Below are 16,847 nucleotides of genomic sequence, written 5' to 3'. Positions count from 1 at the left end.
AGCAAGGATACATGTATTATAGCTTAGCAATTTGTGTATGTGCTGGGAGGCAATACTTGCCAAGTACAAGCAGAGCTAAGCCAATAACCCTACTGGTCAAGAGATTCGTGGACGCTTAATCCAAAAAGTTACTTTTCAAAACTCTATGTGTAGAAGATCCCAGGCTGAGTTCTTGAAAAATACATATTAAAATAGTTGTTCTTAAACTTATCTAAAAATTGAAGTTGGCTAGAAGTTCTCAGAAACCACAGCCAGCATGGAAAATGGCCAAGGATTCTGGAAGCTGTTGCCCAGTGCCATCTGGAAGTCTATTATATTAAAGGGTTTCATGATAAAAGCATCATATAGAGACTCCATAAGACCAAGGAAATCGTTGTAGTTGACTAGATGGAATAGATTCTTGACAGCCAGTGGTGGCCTTTTCTGGGAAATGTAGTTTTGTGAGACATTTAGCCTTCTCTGTCAGAGAACTCTGGTGCCACAACAAACTACAGTTCCCAGAATTTCACAGCCTTGAGCCATGACAGCTAAAGTGGTATCAAACCGGATTATTTCTAAAGTGCAGATGCAGCCTGAGATGAGCTGCAGCCTGTTCTAAAGCAATTTTGCAAAACTCAAATAACCACATTTGATTCCTGTGGAGTTGCTGCCACCTTCCTCTTATGTGCTGTTGACTGTCAAATGACACCAGTACTCTCTTAATAGTGCTGGATTGGTCCTGATTTATTAATGCAAGACAAATATCATATAAATATAATGTCAGAATAGTATGCTTGGTCCTCTATTCTGGAAAGAAACTTTGAAGGCAACGGTTTTGATCCTAGAAACTGCACCCTACTCACACATGCAGTTTGTTTCCAAATCAGATGTGGGCTATCACATCCTGACAATACATTTGTGCACTTTTACAAATATGTGCAGATAGAGAGCACATCCATATCTTTTATGAATATAGGATGTTCAGACAGATACACCATGAAAAACAGAGCTGGCAGCATAAAAACAGATGCAATTACCTATTCCACTTCCTATAAATGCAGCCAGATTTGTAACAAAAATCCTTATTATATGACTGGAAAGCCTTAAGATTAAAATCCTGGAAATCTTAAGATACAAGAAATGAAATGTAACCTCCAGAGTCCCATTCCCCTCTTTGCAAAATGCCATTTTGCCACAGTGCAAATACTGTAAACACTGTGCAACCAGTATCTCTTATTAGTCATTTACAGCACACTGTACCTTCAGGGATGAAGATGCTAATTCAATAGATGACTCTTCGAGGCCAAGATCTCTCCTTCTTTCAGCTCGAACCTCAGCATAACTTTAAAAAAAATGAAAAGGAAAAAGGCAAACAAGTTTTCAGTACAATAAATGCACATTTTATTTTGATTTCTATTTGCTGTCTCAAAACTGCCATTTCTCTAGCTGAGGCTAGTACTACCAAAGAGCTCAGATGATGTATATGATTCCTTCTCTGTCTAACGTTTTATCATCACAACAACTAAGAAGGAATTATTATTCCCACTGCACTAAGTGGGAAAACAGCTGTCTTTATATCCTTTGGTATGAAGGTGGCTTGCTTCCACTGTGTAAGACTAACTGCAGTTTATCCAAATGTGGCTATTATAGCAAGCTGCAATTAAGTCTAAAACTAAAGTGAAAGTTTCCAAATTCCTTGTGGCCCCAGTGCCAGAAAAGCAGTTTGGAGCGTGGGATCATGAGAACTTCAGGTTTGCTGTGGCTCATTTAGCTTTAAATGAGAACACAACCATCATAAAGAGACTAAGGTCTAGTTTACACAGCAGAAATAAAGCAGTTTGACACCACTTTAACTGCCATGGCTCAATGCAACGGAATTCTAGGATTTGCAGTTTTGTGAGATATTTAGCTTTCAATGTCTGAGAGCTCTTATGCCACAGCAAATTGCAAATCCCAGAATTTTACAGCACGAAGCCATGGCAGTTAAAAATTGTCAAATTGCATTATTTCTGCAGTGCAGATGCAGCTCAAGACAATGACAGTGTTTTAGATTTGGTTTTAAAGAAGACGATGTTTAAAATCTCACTAATTGTGCTGCTACCTGACTTCACTCTTCCGTATGTAACCGTGAAACTGCTACGGAGAGAAAAATAAAACAGAACATAGTAATACTGGCAGCCAAGGCTGCTTCCAGTCTTCTGCCTCAGCTGCCAAAGAGAAATGAATAATAAAAACACTGTGACTCCCTCCCAACCTCAATTCTCTTTTATATAATTGAGTACGTCAGTGAGCCAATACACAGAGCCAAGGATCTGAGCAGATAGCATCATGGTGGAAATGCAGCAGAAGCAGAAGCCCAGTAGGTTTTCTTACCTAACAACAGTGTGGGTGCACACAATAAACTCAGGCTTGGAGTTCCACTGATGGTAGGTGATATAATAGTGTGTTTGCAACCATATCCACTGCTGGCCTTTGGTCAAGAATCTATAGTAGCAAGACTTCCCTTTTCCAAACTGCATCACTGTATAACAACAACAACAATTGTATTAAACACTTGGAGCCCTGAAAGTTATTGCTTTTAAACAACAAGAAAAGATGATCACAGTGGCAAGGACATGATATGCTCAGAGATGGAAAAGCATGGAGATCCCCTCAATAGAAGAATGGATAATAAAGACGTTCAGTTTAGCACAGATGGATAAATTAACTATCCACTTGAGGGAGAAATCGGTGGATGAATTTGTAAAATTGCAACCTTTCCTGCAGTTTATACGTTAAATAAAATATAACACCTGTTTGTTTTGAAACTTGATCTGTAAATTGATGGTTTATTCTTCCACGTTCAGGGTGCAAGTAGATATGACATTTGGGTAGTTATGTGGAAAGATACCTAGGTGGTCCAATGTTGAAAAAGTAGGATGTCAAGTCTATGTTTAATGTGGGTGTTCAGTGTGTTCTGGATTCATTTAGATAAAAATGCTTATGGGATATTTTGTTATGTTTGTATATTGTGAGATTTGGTTTTTTTTTGGGGGGGTGATATCTATGGTAATTTGTTTATGTGTTTAGCAGAGATGGATAAATTAACTAATATATACAAAATAAATATATGTATAACCCAAAAGAAGAAAGAAAGTTTGTGCTATACCTCCCAGTGGTTACTGTCCCTACTGTCTATAGGATTCTGGGAGCTGTAGTGTTTGTTTCCCCTGTCAACACAGCTGTGATTCTACAAGAGACTACAAATCCCAGGATTCCACAGGATGGAGCCATGACAGTCAAAGTGGTGTCAAACATTATTAATTCTGCAGTGTGTCCGCAAGCTTAGACACATCAAGGTTTTTTCCATCTTTGATCCAAGAAGACATTAACTCTCCCTGTCATGTATACACGAAAACATATGTGTAGATCCCATATGTTCCAACATATGCTCCATGGAATGAGCCAAAGTCCAAAAAAAGTTAACTTGTCCAAATTGTCCAATGTCTTCAACAACCAGACCTTTCCCTGGGGACAGTTTCGCCTACTAAACTGATGTGCACTAAGCTGCTGTCAACAGACATAAGAGCGGTGCCTGTAAAAACAGTGGCCTCTCTGCTCAAAAAGCAAGCCAACAGCCTGGTTAGTTGTGTACTTATAGAGAGAGAGAGAGAGAGAGAGAGAGGCAGGATTTGGATCCACCCAAGGAGAGCTAAAAGAGAAGCGAACAACAAAAGTTGGCAGTGAGTTAAATATGCCTCTTAATCTGGTTAATGAGAACATCCAGCACACTGTGTAACAGGTCATGCAATCTGGGCTCTGCCAAGAGTTAGGGTGAGCTTTTCAGCACAGATCAGTTTAATTCTTGTTACTTCAGCCCTGCAGCAAAAGGCAGGCACCATCTCAATGGAGGTTTACCGTGCAAATCAAATATACCCAGGTCCTTGGTTTGTTGCCCTAGTTACAAGGTCTGAGAGAGAGAGAGAGAGAGAGAGAGAGAGAGAGAGAGAGCTTCTTTGTGTAATCTCAAATTGACACTGATGAAGGAGATAAATAAAAAAAGAAGGAACATCTCATCCTAGGCCAGCCTAGCACAGGATAATGCACTTCTATGGAGATGTTCATAATAATGATACGGTCCTCCCACTTTATTCCTCCTGAGCTAGCTCAAGAGCCACAGGTCAAAGAGAGGTATTGTAAGAAACTTGAATGTCAGACCAGATGCAATGTTAAATGTTCTTTTTGCAACTCAGTGAGCACATGTGGTTTTTTCAAAAATCATATAACAGCAGGAGAATTTCTTTTAAGCCTGTTTTCACTTGCTGAAGTCCTGACAACTATTCCGCCTGTGACAAATATTCTTTCCAAAATGACTTCCAAAATGACTTGTAAGACAGCCTTCACCATCTAAAATGAGTTGGGAAAAGAGCTCCACAGAGCCCTGCAAGTTCAAAAATGCACCTGCAGCCTTTCATGAAAGGGATGATAATATATATCATTTTCATACTAATATCCTAGTTTTTTCAACATCAGATTGCATCAGTCGAAGAGAGAAGAAAGGTAGTAATTAATGGGAATCTTAATTTAATCCTTTCCTTCCTTGCTGCACTTCCGAGGAAAAGTTCCTCATCTAGCAATTTAAATAGCAGCTGCAAACAGCAGAGAAAATTTTCTTCAGATTTGGACGGTGGGGGGGTGGATTCGAAAGCTAAATAATTTCCTCCCCATATCTGTTCTGATCATGTTTATTTTCCTTACTGCCCTTCTCTTTCCCAGACACACCTGTATAATCTACCTTCCAAAAACCTGCATGTTTAAATATCTACTTCAGCCTGGTGTTTAGAACAAAGGACAAAGGGCAAAGCGAAACCGTTTCTCATAAATGTTTTTGCACGGCTATAGACATCTGCACAAACCTTTTAAATAAAGCAAAGGAGCAATACAATTACACCATGCAAGCAAGGAGCAAAATCACTTACAGTGTTCATGGCACCTAGCAAGAAGCTCCAGGTCATCAGCGTGATAATAGTCGTAACCTGATGTCCCAAGCACCTCAAATGGCAAATATCCTATAATAGGTGGGGCTCTGAAAGGAAAGAATAAGCAGTGAGTACAAAATTTGGTGCTGTTCTTTTAGAAATATATATATATATATATTTAAAAAACACAGAAAATTGATTATTAATATGCGTTTATTAGGCCTTGCCAAAAAAAGAAGAAGTGTAAACCTAATTTACTTGTTTTAATTTTTGTGTCTTGTGAATTTTTAACAATGCATTTTTTAACTTCTTGTTTGAGTCACAAACTGAAGAAAAGGCAGGATATAAATAATAATAATAATAACAACAACAACAACAATAATCCCTCAGTATACTCAGCAAAGGGAACAGAGAAGATGGATGGAATCTGTCCCTTCCCAATAAGATCTGGTAAAAGCAAACTGTTGCATCATCTCCTGGTTTGTATGTTCTTCCTCATTACTTAGTCATCTTAACCATGTTCTGAGGTTACTTGATTACATGTATCCCAGTTTTCATCTATGAAATGTTGGAGGGAATATGCATACATGTAACATATAAAGACAGTGTAATTAATCTGCCAGCTGAACAGCCAGGGCTGCATTTACATATCATAATACTAAAACAGCTTTCCCCAGACTGGTGCCTTGAAGAGGTGTTGGACTACAACTCTAATCATACCCAGCCAGCATATCCAATGGCCAAGCATGATGGGAGATGTAGTCTAGCAACATTTGGGATGCCATGGGTTCTCCACACCTACTTTAGCAGGTGATGTAAAATCTGTAGAAGCTTAACATGTTGATTTATACAAATCATGGCATTTTAAGGTACAGCAGCGGATCCGGAGCATGAATAACATTATTTTTCTGGACTGCAACTTTCAGAATCCCCCAAACATTATGGTTCTGGGAGCAGGAGTTGGGGAAAAAAAGTCCCCTGAGATTTGAGATCTGTCTGGTTTGATTCCCCTCCTCCTTTGATCTCAGCTAGCCACAGCAAACATGGACATAATCCTTAAGTGAACAGAGCATCATTATTATACCAAGGTTGCTATTGTCAAGTAATTATCTTCAAATGGTGGCAAACACTGGAGACAAACATCCACACTGGATATTGCATAATTGTTCTGTTTATAAGTATGAGCAGGTCAGTATAAGTAAGTAACAAGCAGAACATTGGCTTCCTCATAAGACATAAAACATCTATCTGCTGCTTCCGGTGTTAGGAACATTTGGCCCTACTGATGTTTTGAACAATAACTCCCAGAATCCTTTACCACTGAGCATGGTGGCTGAGGTTTCCAGGACTAGAAACCCCAAACGTCTGGAGAGCCAAAAGGTAACACACAGTTGTAGTTCAAGGGTGGAAATCCCATTCCCCTTCAAATGTGGCCTTAGCCAACATAGTCATTCGTGATGAATCCTGAGAGTTGTAGTCCAACAGCATTGGGAAAGCTGCATGGTTCCCATCACTGCTCTAGACTTTCCTTTCAGCCCAAGCGGAAATATGTCAGTGGTACATCCCACTTTCCTTAAAGATGCTTACTTTTACCTAAGTATGCACAAGACTTCAGTCTTAGCCACCTTCAGTCCTAAACCACCCTATTTATTCAACCTCTATGCAGAAAATACTATACTCACAACACAACAGGCTTAGACTAGAAGGAAGGAGGAGTGAAGATCAGAGGACACAATACTACTAGTTTTGTGAGATATTTCAGATATGTCAGAGCTCTTTTGTTTTCCACAACACCGCAACAAAATATAAATCCCAGAATTCCATAGCACTGAGCCACAGTAGTTAAAGCAGTGCCAAACTATGTTGTTTTTTGTGTTGTTTTTTTTTGGGGGGGGGGAGGGCTATGTGGCCATGTTCTAGAAGCTTTTCTTCCTGGTGTTTTACCAGCATCTGTGCCTGGCATCTTCAGAGGCAGACATGGGAATCATGTGGCAGTTCCCAGCATTCAACACCATTGTCTATGCTAGCTATGGGTTTCTTGAAGTTGTAACCCAATAACATCTGGAGAGCCACATAATTTCCATACCTTTCTTGTGTAATCTAAAACATCTGGAAGACCAAAGGCTCCCTATCCTTTGACTTGAGGTAGAAAACTGGTAAATATGTCTATCTGCTACCTTGAAGAACCATGACAGACACTATTATATTAGACACAGAACTAATATGAAGCACTAAGCAGAGTTGGTATGAAGCAGTTTTATCTACTTACAGAGATCCAAAGACAATGTTTATCACAAGAATATGCAACAAGGCTGCCCTACACTGATTTAGGAGTAAGTCCCAATGAAGTCTGAGAGTGTTTTAAGTAAACACAAATAGAATCATGCACTGCAAGTTGTTTAAATTACACTTTTTTCAAATGATACATCTGATTTCAGGTTATACATTTTCCTTCCTCCAGCCATCCGCCACAAACTGCTCTCCATGACACTGGTGAAAACTGTGAGATTTCATTTAATGTCACTAACATAATCCCTTTTGAAGCCCATCAATAATTTATTTGTCTTCTTTTTACAAGGTGCTGCAGTGAGATTTATTGCATTGTTACTGCAGAATTTCTATACCACTGAATGAGAAGGGGGAAAAACAAAACAAAACAGTGATTTAAAATGAGTAAGGCATATTAGCCATGCAAACTGCAAGGCATTCTTCCTCTTCATCTTATTCATGTCCAGGATATTTGTAACTTCCTGTGCTGCTTGGAATTGGATATTTGTGTTAGGATTTCCAAATAACAAACTGGTGATTCAGCACTGTATGAAATACCTCAGTTTAAAGAGACAGAATAAGTCGTATATAAATTGCAATGTCTTCCATCACTGGGGAAAGTGGAAGAAAAGGACATATAATGCAAAGGGACCAGCAAAATGTATATGTGAAAAAATATTGGTATATAGATATAGATAGAAAAAATATTGTTTTTTAATACACACACACACATATATATATACACACACACACATATGCGCGCATGCGCTCACACAGTCCCAGACCTCTTAGCTTCTCACTCCCAAATAAACCAGGAGCTGGAAACCAACATCCATCTTGAGCCTTAGTTCTCTTTCATACATCTCAATTATACTACTTTCATGTTACTTTAATTTCTATGGTTCCATCCTATAGACTCCTGGGATTTGTAGATTTGTGAGGTGTTCAGAATTCTCTATTAGAGAGTGCTAAGAATGGGGAGGGCAGCTATGAAGAAACTAGAAAAGCTCACAAAAACCAAAGATACACAACTAAGCATAAAAGTTAGAACCGTACAAGCAATTGTATTCCCCATTACCATGTATGGATGCAAGAGCTGGACAGTTAAGAAAATGGACAAAAAGAGAATAAATTCATTTGAGATGTGGTGCTGGAGAAGAGTGCGGAGGATACCATGGACAGCAAAAAGAACAAATAAATGGGTCCTAGAACAGATCAAGTCTGAAATTCCCCTGGAGGAAAAGATGATTAAACAGAGGTACTTTGGCCAGACCATGAGAAGACATGAATCATTAGAAAAGACAATGATGTTAGGACAGGTGGAGGGAAGTAGAAAGAGAGGAAGGACTCTATTAAGAAGATCACGGATATGAATCTGGAGGATAGGGAGTCTTGGAGATGTCTGATCCACAGGATGTCCCTGAGTTGAGATCCACTTGAGGGTAGTTAACAACAACAACAACAACAACAAACTAGAGAGTGCTGGTGTCTCACCAAACTAAAATTCCCTGGATTCTGCAGTATTTGGGCACAGCTGTTAAAATGATGTCAAAAGTGCTGTAGCTCAGATTCTGGCTTCTTAGACTAGAGGAACATAAATCAAGAGCCTTGTGCAGATGGAATGCTAAACATTTGCTTCTTGGAGAGGTTAGCTGCTCATTCTGGCAGAAGGACCCATGCAGAAGCAATAAGAAAACATGCACAAGCATGCTGCTTGGAAATGACATGCCAGAATCCTCTGCAATTCTGGCACATCATGACATGCAAACAGGACTTTAGCCAAACACATCCCCATCCCACGCATGTTTTTGTTTATGTGCCTGGAGATGAGCCTTTACTTTGGAGTTTATCACATGGAAGGAATTTCTCTTAATTTCAAATGAAAAGAAAATGGGGCCAGAACTAGCGACAATGGGTATTGCTTTCAGGATCAAAGGCAGAAAACGTCTGAATACCAGCTGCCAAGGAATAGAGTAGATGTCCTATTCGTGGGCTTCCCAAAGACATCTGTTTGGCTTTTGTGGTGGACAGGATGCTGGACTGAATCAACCCTTGAACTGATCCAGCAGGGCTTTTCCCATTATCTTAGGTAAACATTATAAGTGGATCTTGGCCACAGGGAAGGGAATTATTGGATAATAAGGTGCTACATTAAGTGCTTTGTGTTGAATCTCCATTCCACTTCTAGCTGACTGCATAAAAGCAATGCCTCAGCAGCACTAAAGAACTGTAGCATAAAAGCATCCTATGCTTTATATATTTTTATAATCTGCCTTTGAGGGTTGCCTTTATGTCGGTTTCTTCATTTAAGATCTGCTCTGGAGGAGGATATACATCCCATCTTTCCCTCGCTTTGCGTTGTTGGTTGAGCAGATAGACTTACATCTCAAGTGCAGCAACATTACATAGGCTGCTTTGAAGCATACAAAAGCAAGGTGTCCAATTTGGAGTACACACAATGGAGGGTGGTATATTTCACTGCCCACCAGTCAGTGAATATACTCTCAGGTTTAAAGGCATTATCCAAGGTGCTGAACACAATCCCTGATATAAACTGAGCACTTCGGATAGTTCCTGTAACATGCAGGCTCCAGCCTTGAAACAAACTGAACAGAGCCCCACGCTGGCTTCTCCTGAAAAAAGCATCCATATTTTTTGTGGATTTAAAAAGCAATGATAACCATGCCCAGACAGCATGACTAATATGCAAGCCAATACATCCAATGGCAAGAGGCTGAGAGTATGATTGGTTTAACACCAGGGTTTCAAGATAGGATTTCCTGTGACATTTTCTTGTTTAAAATAGTAACAAGATTTTCCATAATATGTTCTTTCCAGGACACTGTGAACAATGTCTCTAAGGTGTTGTACAGGACACTGTGAACAATGTCTCATGTCTCTAAGGTGCTGTACAGACCTGCACATGTACTAGGGTTGCCTTGGGGTGTCCTTTCCACATGAGTGCCGCCATTACGACGTCATGGCTGCGCCGCCTCCAAATGGGGCGGCGCGGACATGACATCTTGGCGCCGCTGAAGGGTGCTTCTGGGGTGTCCTTGGGGCTTAAAGCCCCAAGGACACCCCTTTCCAGGCCGCAGGGAAGCAACCATTTGCCACTTCCCCGCGGCCTGGAAAAGTGGCGAATCGAGGCCTCAGGGCTGCTGCTGTGGCAGCTGAGGCCCCGATCCGTCGGTGAAAGGGGCGAGTGCAGGCTGCCCCAAAAAGGCGGTCTGTATCCCGCCTAATATCCCCTTTATGTGTTAAGAATTTTAAAATGTCTGCATCTTATTTATCACTTTATTTTGACCTGGCATTTTCACCTTTCCAATAGGTGTGCAAGATAATACATTCAAGGTATAGTAAAAAGGCAAAATAATTTTTTTTAAAAAAATTAAATGACTCATTTCCACATCATTTTAATTTAGGTATGGAAATCATTCAGCCCTCAAGATGTCATTGAATAGCAACTTCTAGTATTCCACACCACTGAGTATGCTGACTAGGGTTGATAGGAATTGAAGTATAACAACATCTGGAGGCCCCACTTTGCATTAAATTGTATTAGCTGAGCAGCTAACCTGAAACACAGTGAATCATTTACTCCTAGGATACTACTTACATGCTTCTTTAGTGGGAAGCAAGCACATCCCTTTGAATGAACATACAACCATAATGTTTAAAATAACAGAATCATAGTGCCTGAACAGACAGGCCAAAATAAAGCTGCTTCAGGTCACTTTGGAGATATGCTGTTTAAATGACATATGCATCTTAAGAGGCCAGAAAGCTGTGCCAAAGCTGCACTCTAGTCCTCTAGGACACATGCAGCATTTAAATAGCATACCTCCAAAGTGACCCAAAGCAGCTTTATTTTGGCCTGTCTGTTCGGGCCCATAGTTGGAAGGGACCTTATGGGCCATCAGTGTCAAGCCCCTACTCAATGCAGGATCTCTATGTAACCAATGATTCCCAGACTCTGACCTTCTAGGTGTTTTGGACTTCAGCTCCCAGAATCCCAGGCCATTGGCCAAGATGGATGAAAGCTTTTGGGAGCTGAAGTCCAAAACACATCAAGGACCAGACTTTGGGAATCACTGAGCTAAGGCATCCCCAGCAGTTAGCTGCCCAGTTTCTTCTTGAAGACATCCAGTTGAGGAGGCCCCACCACCATTCTAGGCAATTGTTCCATTGCTGAACCACTTTTACTGTCAAGAAATTCCTTCTTATGTTCAATTGAAATCTACTCTCTTGTAACTTCAGACCATTAGACCTGGTCCTATCTTCTGTGGCAATAGAGAATAGACCTGTCTCCTCCTCTCTGTAGCAGCCCTTGAAGTATTTAAAGAGGGCAATCGTGTCACCACTCAGTTTTCTTTTCGTCAAGCTGTGGTTTATACAACATTGTATCAGTTTTATACAATGAGAAGTTTAGCATGAGAAGAAGAAGCATAATCAAATCTCAGGCACTTCTCCTTCCTCTCTAGAATGGCCATGAGGAGTTTGGAAGCTTTTGCTTCCATTTTAGATTTAGCCACAAATTATGACTAATCTTAATTATGTCTCCTCAAAACACCTCATGTTCAAATCATAGTTTAAGAGGTTGATTTGTTTCAACTATGGTTAAGATTACCCACATTACAGGATTTGGATATGATACTAAACTGTGGTTAATCTAAAACAGAATAGCACTGGAGCAAGGAAGGAAGGAACGAACACAAATTTAAAGCTCAGTGAAGCCTTTCCTCATCATTCCAAGCAATCAGTGCTACTATGAACTGGATCTTTGTATATTATAGTAAAAATGTACCACTTAATAAAGAAATCAAAGCTCTAGAGATGGAGAGAAGGGTTTTACTGGAAACATGTGGCACGGTTCTTTGTTATTTGCTTTTTAAAAATCTCAAGCAGAATACAAGTCAGCAAAACAGGCAATATCTATACCTCTAGTCAATAACATGAGTGACAACTATGTTTGCTTTCCCAGCTATCACAGCATTTCTGCTGAGCATATAAACTACAAAATTAAATGTTGACAAGCTATCATCGCAAAGCAGAGGAAAGGAAACTTCACGGGACAATCTCAAAGGTCAACTAGTGCTTTTTTCGTATATTTTAATTACTCTGTTTCCATTTTTAGGTTCTGTAAAACCAAAAATAAACATTTTTAAATGCACATACATGACCCAGAGCGAAACACAAACTACTAATGAATTGAAGATTCACGCGACAAAAAAGCTTCCCCTGAGGACCTCATGTAGGAGGGATATATAACTTGTTTTCCCCACATACAGTCTTCTTACTGTGCATACCACTGGAGCAATATAAGTCATGTTGCTAAGGTAATATATAAACACTTATCTCTATGAAATATTTGAGACTAGAAGAGTCATTCATTTAATTATTAATCAATCATCACCATTATGAAGCAAGAGTTTAAAAGGCTGGGCATTGGGCTGTGAGGCTGAACCTTGGAAAGAAATAATAAACCAGTAGGAAACATACTGGAATTTTGTAAGAACTTAGGTTGAGACAGAATCAAGAAGTAATTTCCACTCCACTTTTCATTTTTATTTCTCTCTCCAAAACACATTTTTGAGGACTGGCACAGCACAAGTTTAAAATCAAAGAGAAGGAAGGACTGATTCACACAATGTGCAATTAATCTCTGAATTTCATATCTATAGTATGCAGATAAGGCCACTAAAATAACAGGCTTTTAAAGCCCTAGGTCTGTTATAGCTAGTCTATGAACAAGAGTAACCAGTAATATACCCTCTATATTCAAGGACGTAATAGATGGATCTGAAGATTCGTTCCCTTAAAAAAAAGTCAAAGGAAAGGAACCATCAGATCCACGCCTTAACCTTTCGTACTATAAACATCTTTTGGATTAAGAGCAGATGCTGCAAGAAGAAAGGATGCTGAACCAGATAAACATTTGTCTGACCCAAGCCAACATGGCAGCTTTAATGCTCTGTATCTTACTTAACATGATGAGTAATCCAGCCCCTGGCATTGTCTGAAGGAGTCTTGTCTGCCCCTTGTGAACTCCTCCAGCCTTATGCAGCTCCGTTTCCCCTTCAAAATGGCATTGCTTCGAAACATATCCATTTACCTGTGGTCTAAAAACAAAAATTTCCATTCCAAGCTGTGCCTTGATGTGAATTCTTCACATGGTTCTTCCACATTGCAAAGCTCCTGCAAAACAACAACAAAAAACAGATGGCAGTGTGAATTGTTTCCCCCTCCTCGCTTTTCTTTTTCGTTTTTCTTTTCTTTTTCATGGATGCAACTCTTGGGGGGGAAGCAGGTTTTTTGCCCCCTGATAAAACACATGGGACCATATGGCTGCTGGCTATATAGGCCTTAAAATTTGATGTAATTACTCCTAAGACAAGAGCCTTCTTTTTAAGGGAAGCCTTATTCTGAGTCTAGTGGGTGCAGGTTGGGTTGGCCAAGATCGTGGAGACAATCAGTATCAGAGGGAAAATTAAACCCTTATGCAGATGAATTTAAAAATGCTTGCACTGATTTCTTGGGTATTTTCTGACTCCATCAAAATTCCTATGTATTGAGGTTTAGCTGCAGCCTTAGCAGAAGGGTTAATTTTACAGGTTTTGCATTTCCTGTGCCTCCTTCCTTAACGTTGGAATAAGTCACTTATCTGTGTATTGATAAGTGTTTTGAATGTTTTTAGGATAATAAAAGGTTAAAAAAAGAATATGCCACTTCTTGAGTTCTGGGATTTGTAGTTGTATGAAATATTTAACCTTCTCTATCACAGAGCTCTGCTGCCATAGCAAACTACAAATCCCAGGACTCCACAGCACTGGGCCATGGTAGTTAGATCAGTGTCAAACTGCACTATTTCTGCAGTGCATATGCAACCATAATCACCCAAAATGTGGCACAGGGCATTTCTCTTTTAATACATGACACTGACTGAGACAAAAACAAAAAGTTACCTCGGTCCATTGTTCATATGTATTTGTTTTATAAAAACAAGAATACTGTACATGAGAAGTGGAGTTCTGGGATTTGCAGTTTTGTGCAATGTTTAGCCTTCCCGGTCAGAGAGCTTTGGTGCCACAACAAACTACGAATCTCAGGAATCCAAAGAATGGAGTCATGACACGTAAAGTAGTGTCCAACTGCATTCATTCTGCGGTATGGCAGCAGCCCTAGAAAAAGTGATTTTGGACATGTAGGCAGAGGATTCCCTCTCTTTTGTTGCATGAAAAAAACAATAACACTTGCCCTTTGAACTACCACAGCTGAATCCCATAAGGATGCCACCTTTTTTTAAACCTGAGAGACAGTGATATAGTTAGAGTCTGAAACTGAGAGACTCAAGCGATAACTGAACTCTGGAAGAGGTTTGTGGTTATTTTTTATCCTGCGGGTTACAATAGCCTGGATGGCTGAGTTAATAATAAGAATACAAAGATACATCTATAGCTAAGTAACCAAGAACGACTAAAATAGCAACTTCCTGCCCATCATACATTTTACGGTTTTATTCCGGTTTTATTACATAAAGTGGTGGCAGTGGTGGGATTTAAGAAAACCTGATAGGACTGCCACCTAAAGAAAGGAATAAGGTGAAGGAGTGTTCTCTTCACACCCACTGCATGGCCTTAGGCAAATCACATGCTCTCAGCTTGAGGGCAAGGCAATGACAAACCTCCTCTGAACAAATCTTGCCAAGAGAACCCCATGATGGAGCTGCCTTAGGGCTGCCATAAGGTGGAAACAACTTGAAGGCACACACAATAACAACAACACTGGCAGAATGACCTCTGACTATTCATTGCCTTAGAAAACCCTATGAATTTCATAGAGATGCCATAAGACAGTGATGGCGAACCTATGGCACGCGTGCCAGCGGTGACACTCAGAGCCGTCTCTGTGGGCACACATGCTGTCGCCCTAGCACAAAGTTTGCCAGAGTTTCTTATTAGAAAGCCAGAGGGACATGGCACTTTGCAATAAATAGGTGGGGTCTGGGTTGCAGTTTGGGCACTTGGTCTGTAAAAGGTTCACCATCACTGCCATAAGACAACAGGTGACTTGAAGACAAATACACATACAGACACATATTGATCAAGGAGACTACACACCTTCAAAAACTGTGGAGTAACAAGACGAACTGTTGCTACCAGACAGATCTGCTCTTCATTTGCAGATCGGAACACCCGAGCAATGGCAGATTCAAAGCCATTATAAGAAGATGTAGGCACTGAAAAGAAGCACACAAAAAACATAAAATAAGCAGTTACCTACAGGAAAAATGAGATTTTTCTTTTCTTTGTGTTAGTAAAGAGAACGCTTCCCAAACCTTCCTGTTTGGGTGGTAAATGCCCATTCTTTCTCCAAAACAGGATTACAGACATGATGCCAATAAAATGCAAGGCAATAAAACCCTTTACTTTAAAACGTTGAACACAACGCTTGTTTTATAGGGAAGGCGATTGCAGGATTGTTGACGCACTGCTGTTATAAGCGGAGAGATTGTGAAACTGGGCCATGAACAGGTAATTAAAAAATTAGGTGATGGGGAAGCAGAGAGGAAGGAAACAGAAAACAGAATGCTATTATAGTTGCCAGGTGGAAACAGAGGAGGGAGAAGAAAAATGACTTGCAGAGTGTTTTGCCTACTATGGGCTGGTCCTTGTTCCATACCAGAGGATTTACTATGGGCCTTATCCCACGTTGCGGGGTTTGCAGCTCAGATCCGCAGTCACTCCTGTTCTAGCAATGCGAATTAAGGTTAAAACGTGATGTTTTACCACACCTGGTTGCCTTTCTGTTGCCCTTCCGAATTGAGGGGGAAGCGAAGTCAGTTCAATTCCAAGCAAGTCACGTGATGCAGATTCAAGAAAAGTGGAGTGAGTGCACATTGTATTACCACACTAGAGCATACTTTGAGGGTTCAACGTTTTGAATCGGCACCCTTGCACATGCTCAGTGGGGCTCTGGACACTGCTCTCCTTCCCTGCCCCCTCCTTAGCTGTCATCCTTCATCGGGGTTGAGGAGAAGGCAAGGAATGATGGGACTGGTGGCAGGCTGAAGAAGGGGAGTAGATCGGTGTCTAGGAGGACTCAGGAGGTGATGGGATAGGCAGCAGGCTGAAGGAGGGGAGCAGATTGGGGTCTAGGAGGATGCAGGGGGTGATGGGATTGGTGGCAGGCTGAAGGAGGGGAGCAGATTGGGGTCTAGGAGGACTCAGGGGATGATGAGATTGGTGGCAGGGTAACGGAGGGGAGCAGATCAGGGTCTAGGATGACACAGGGGATGATGGGATTGGTGGCAGGGTGAAGGAGGGGAGCAGATCGGGGTCTAGGAGGACACAGGGGATGATGGGATAGGTGGCAAGGCAAAGGAGGGGAGCAAATCAGGGTCAAGGAGAAGGCAGGGGATGATGGGATTGGCTGGTTGGCAGAGAGGAGGAGATGGCATGATGCAGGAGGAGGAGGGGGATGACGGAGCAGGACGCAGGGGGCCAAGGGGATGACATTGGAGTAGTTTTCCACACCAGACCAATTCAAAGTTCTATCAAAGGGAGCCTGGAAGCGAATTCTGTGAAGTCACTTTTTTTTTCGGTTTTACCAAAATGAGGGTTCAGTTTGGAATCACTACGG

General features: G+C 40.8%; 1 protein-coding gene across 3 annotated transcripts in view; it reads right to left on the bottom strand.

The window, feature by feature from the left end:
• The window catches only part of PASD1 (PAS domain containing repressor 1), a 118,621-nt gene that overhangs the window by 13,647 nt on the left and 88,127 nt on the right, over positions 1-16,847 (bottom strand). For all 3 annotated transcript variants that reach the window (XM_089536347.1, XM_089536346.1, XM_089536349.1), the window contains 5 exons: positions 15,326-15,444; positions 13,321-13,403; positions 4,938-5,044; positions 2,353-2,500; positions 1,240-1,321 (listed from right to left, as the gene is read on the bottom strand). In XM_089536347.1, coding sequence (XP_089392473.1) covers positions 1,240-1,321; positions 2,353-2,500; positions 4,938-5,044; positions 13,321-13,403; positions 15,326-15,444 — 539 coding nt within the window. The remainder of the gene's footprint in view (positions 1-1,239; positions 1,322-2,352; positions 2,501-4,937; positions 5,045-13,320; positions 13,404-15,325; positions 15,445-16,847) is intronic.

This window comes from Sceloporus occidentalis, unplaced genomic scaffold, assembly GCF_023333645.1.
Source record: "Sceloporus occidentalis isolate IW3139 unplaced genomic scaffold, rSceOcc1.0.p SCAF_8, whole genome shotgun sequence".
NCBI lineage: Eukaryota > Metazoa > Chordata > Lepidosauria > Squamata > Phrynosomatidae > Sceloporus > Sceloporus occidentalis.
The sequence above is the reverse complement of the archived record's forward strand: the minus strand, read 5'-3'. Positions and strand labels throughout refer to the sequence as shown.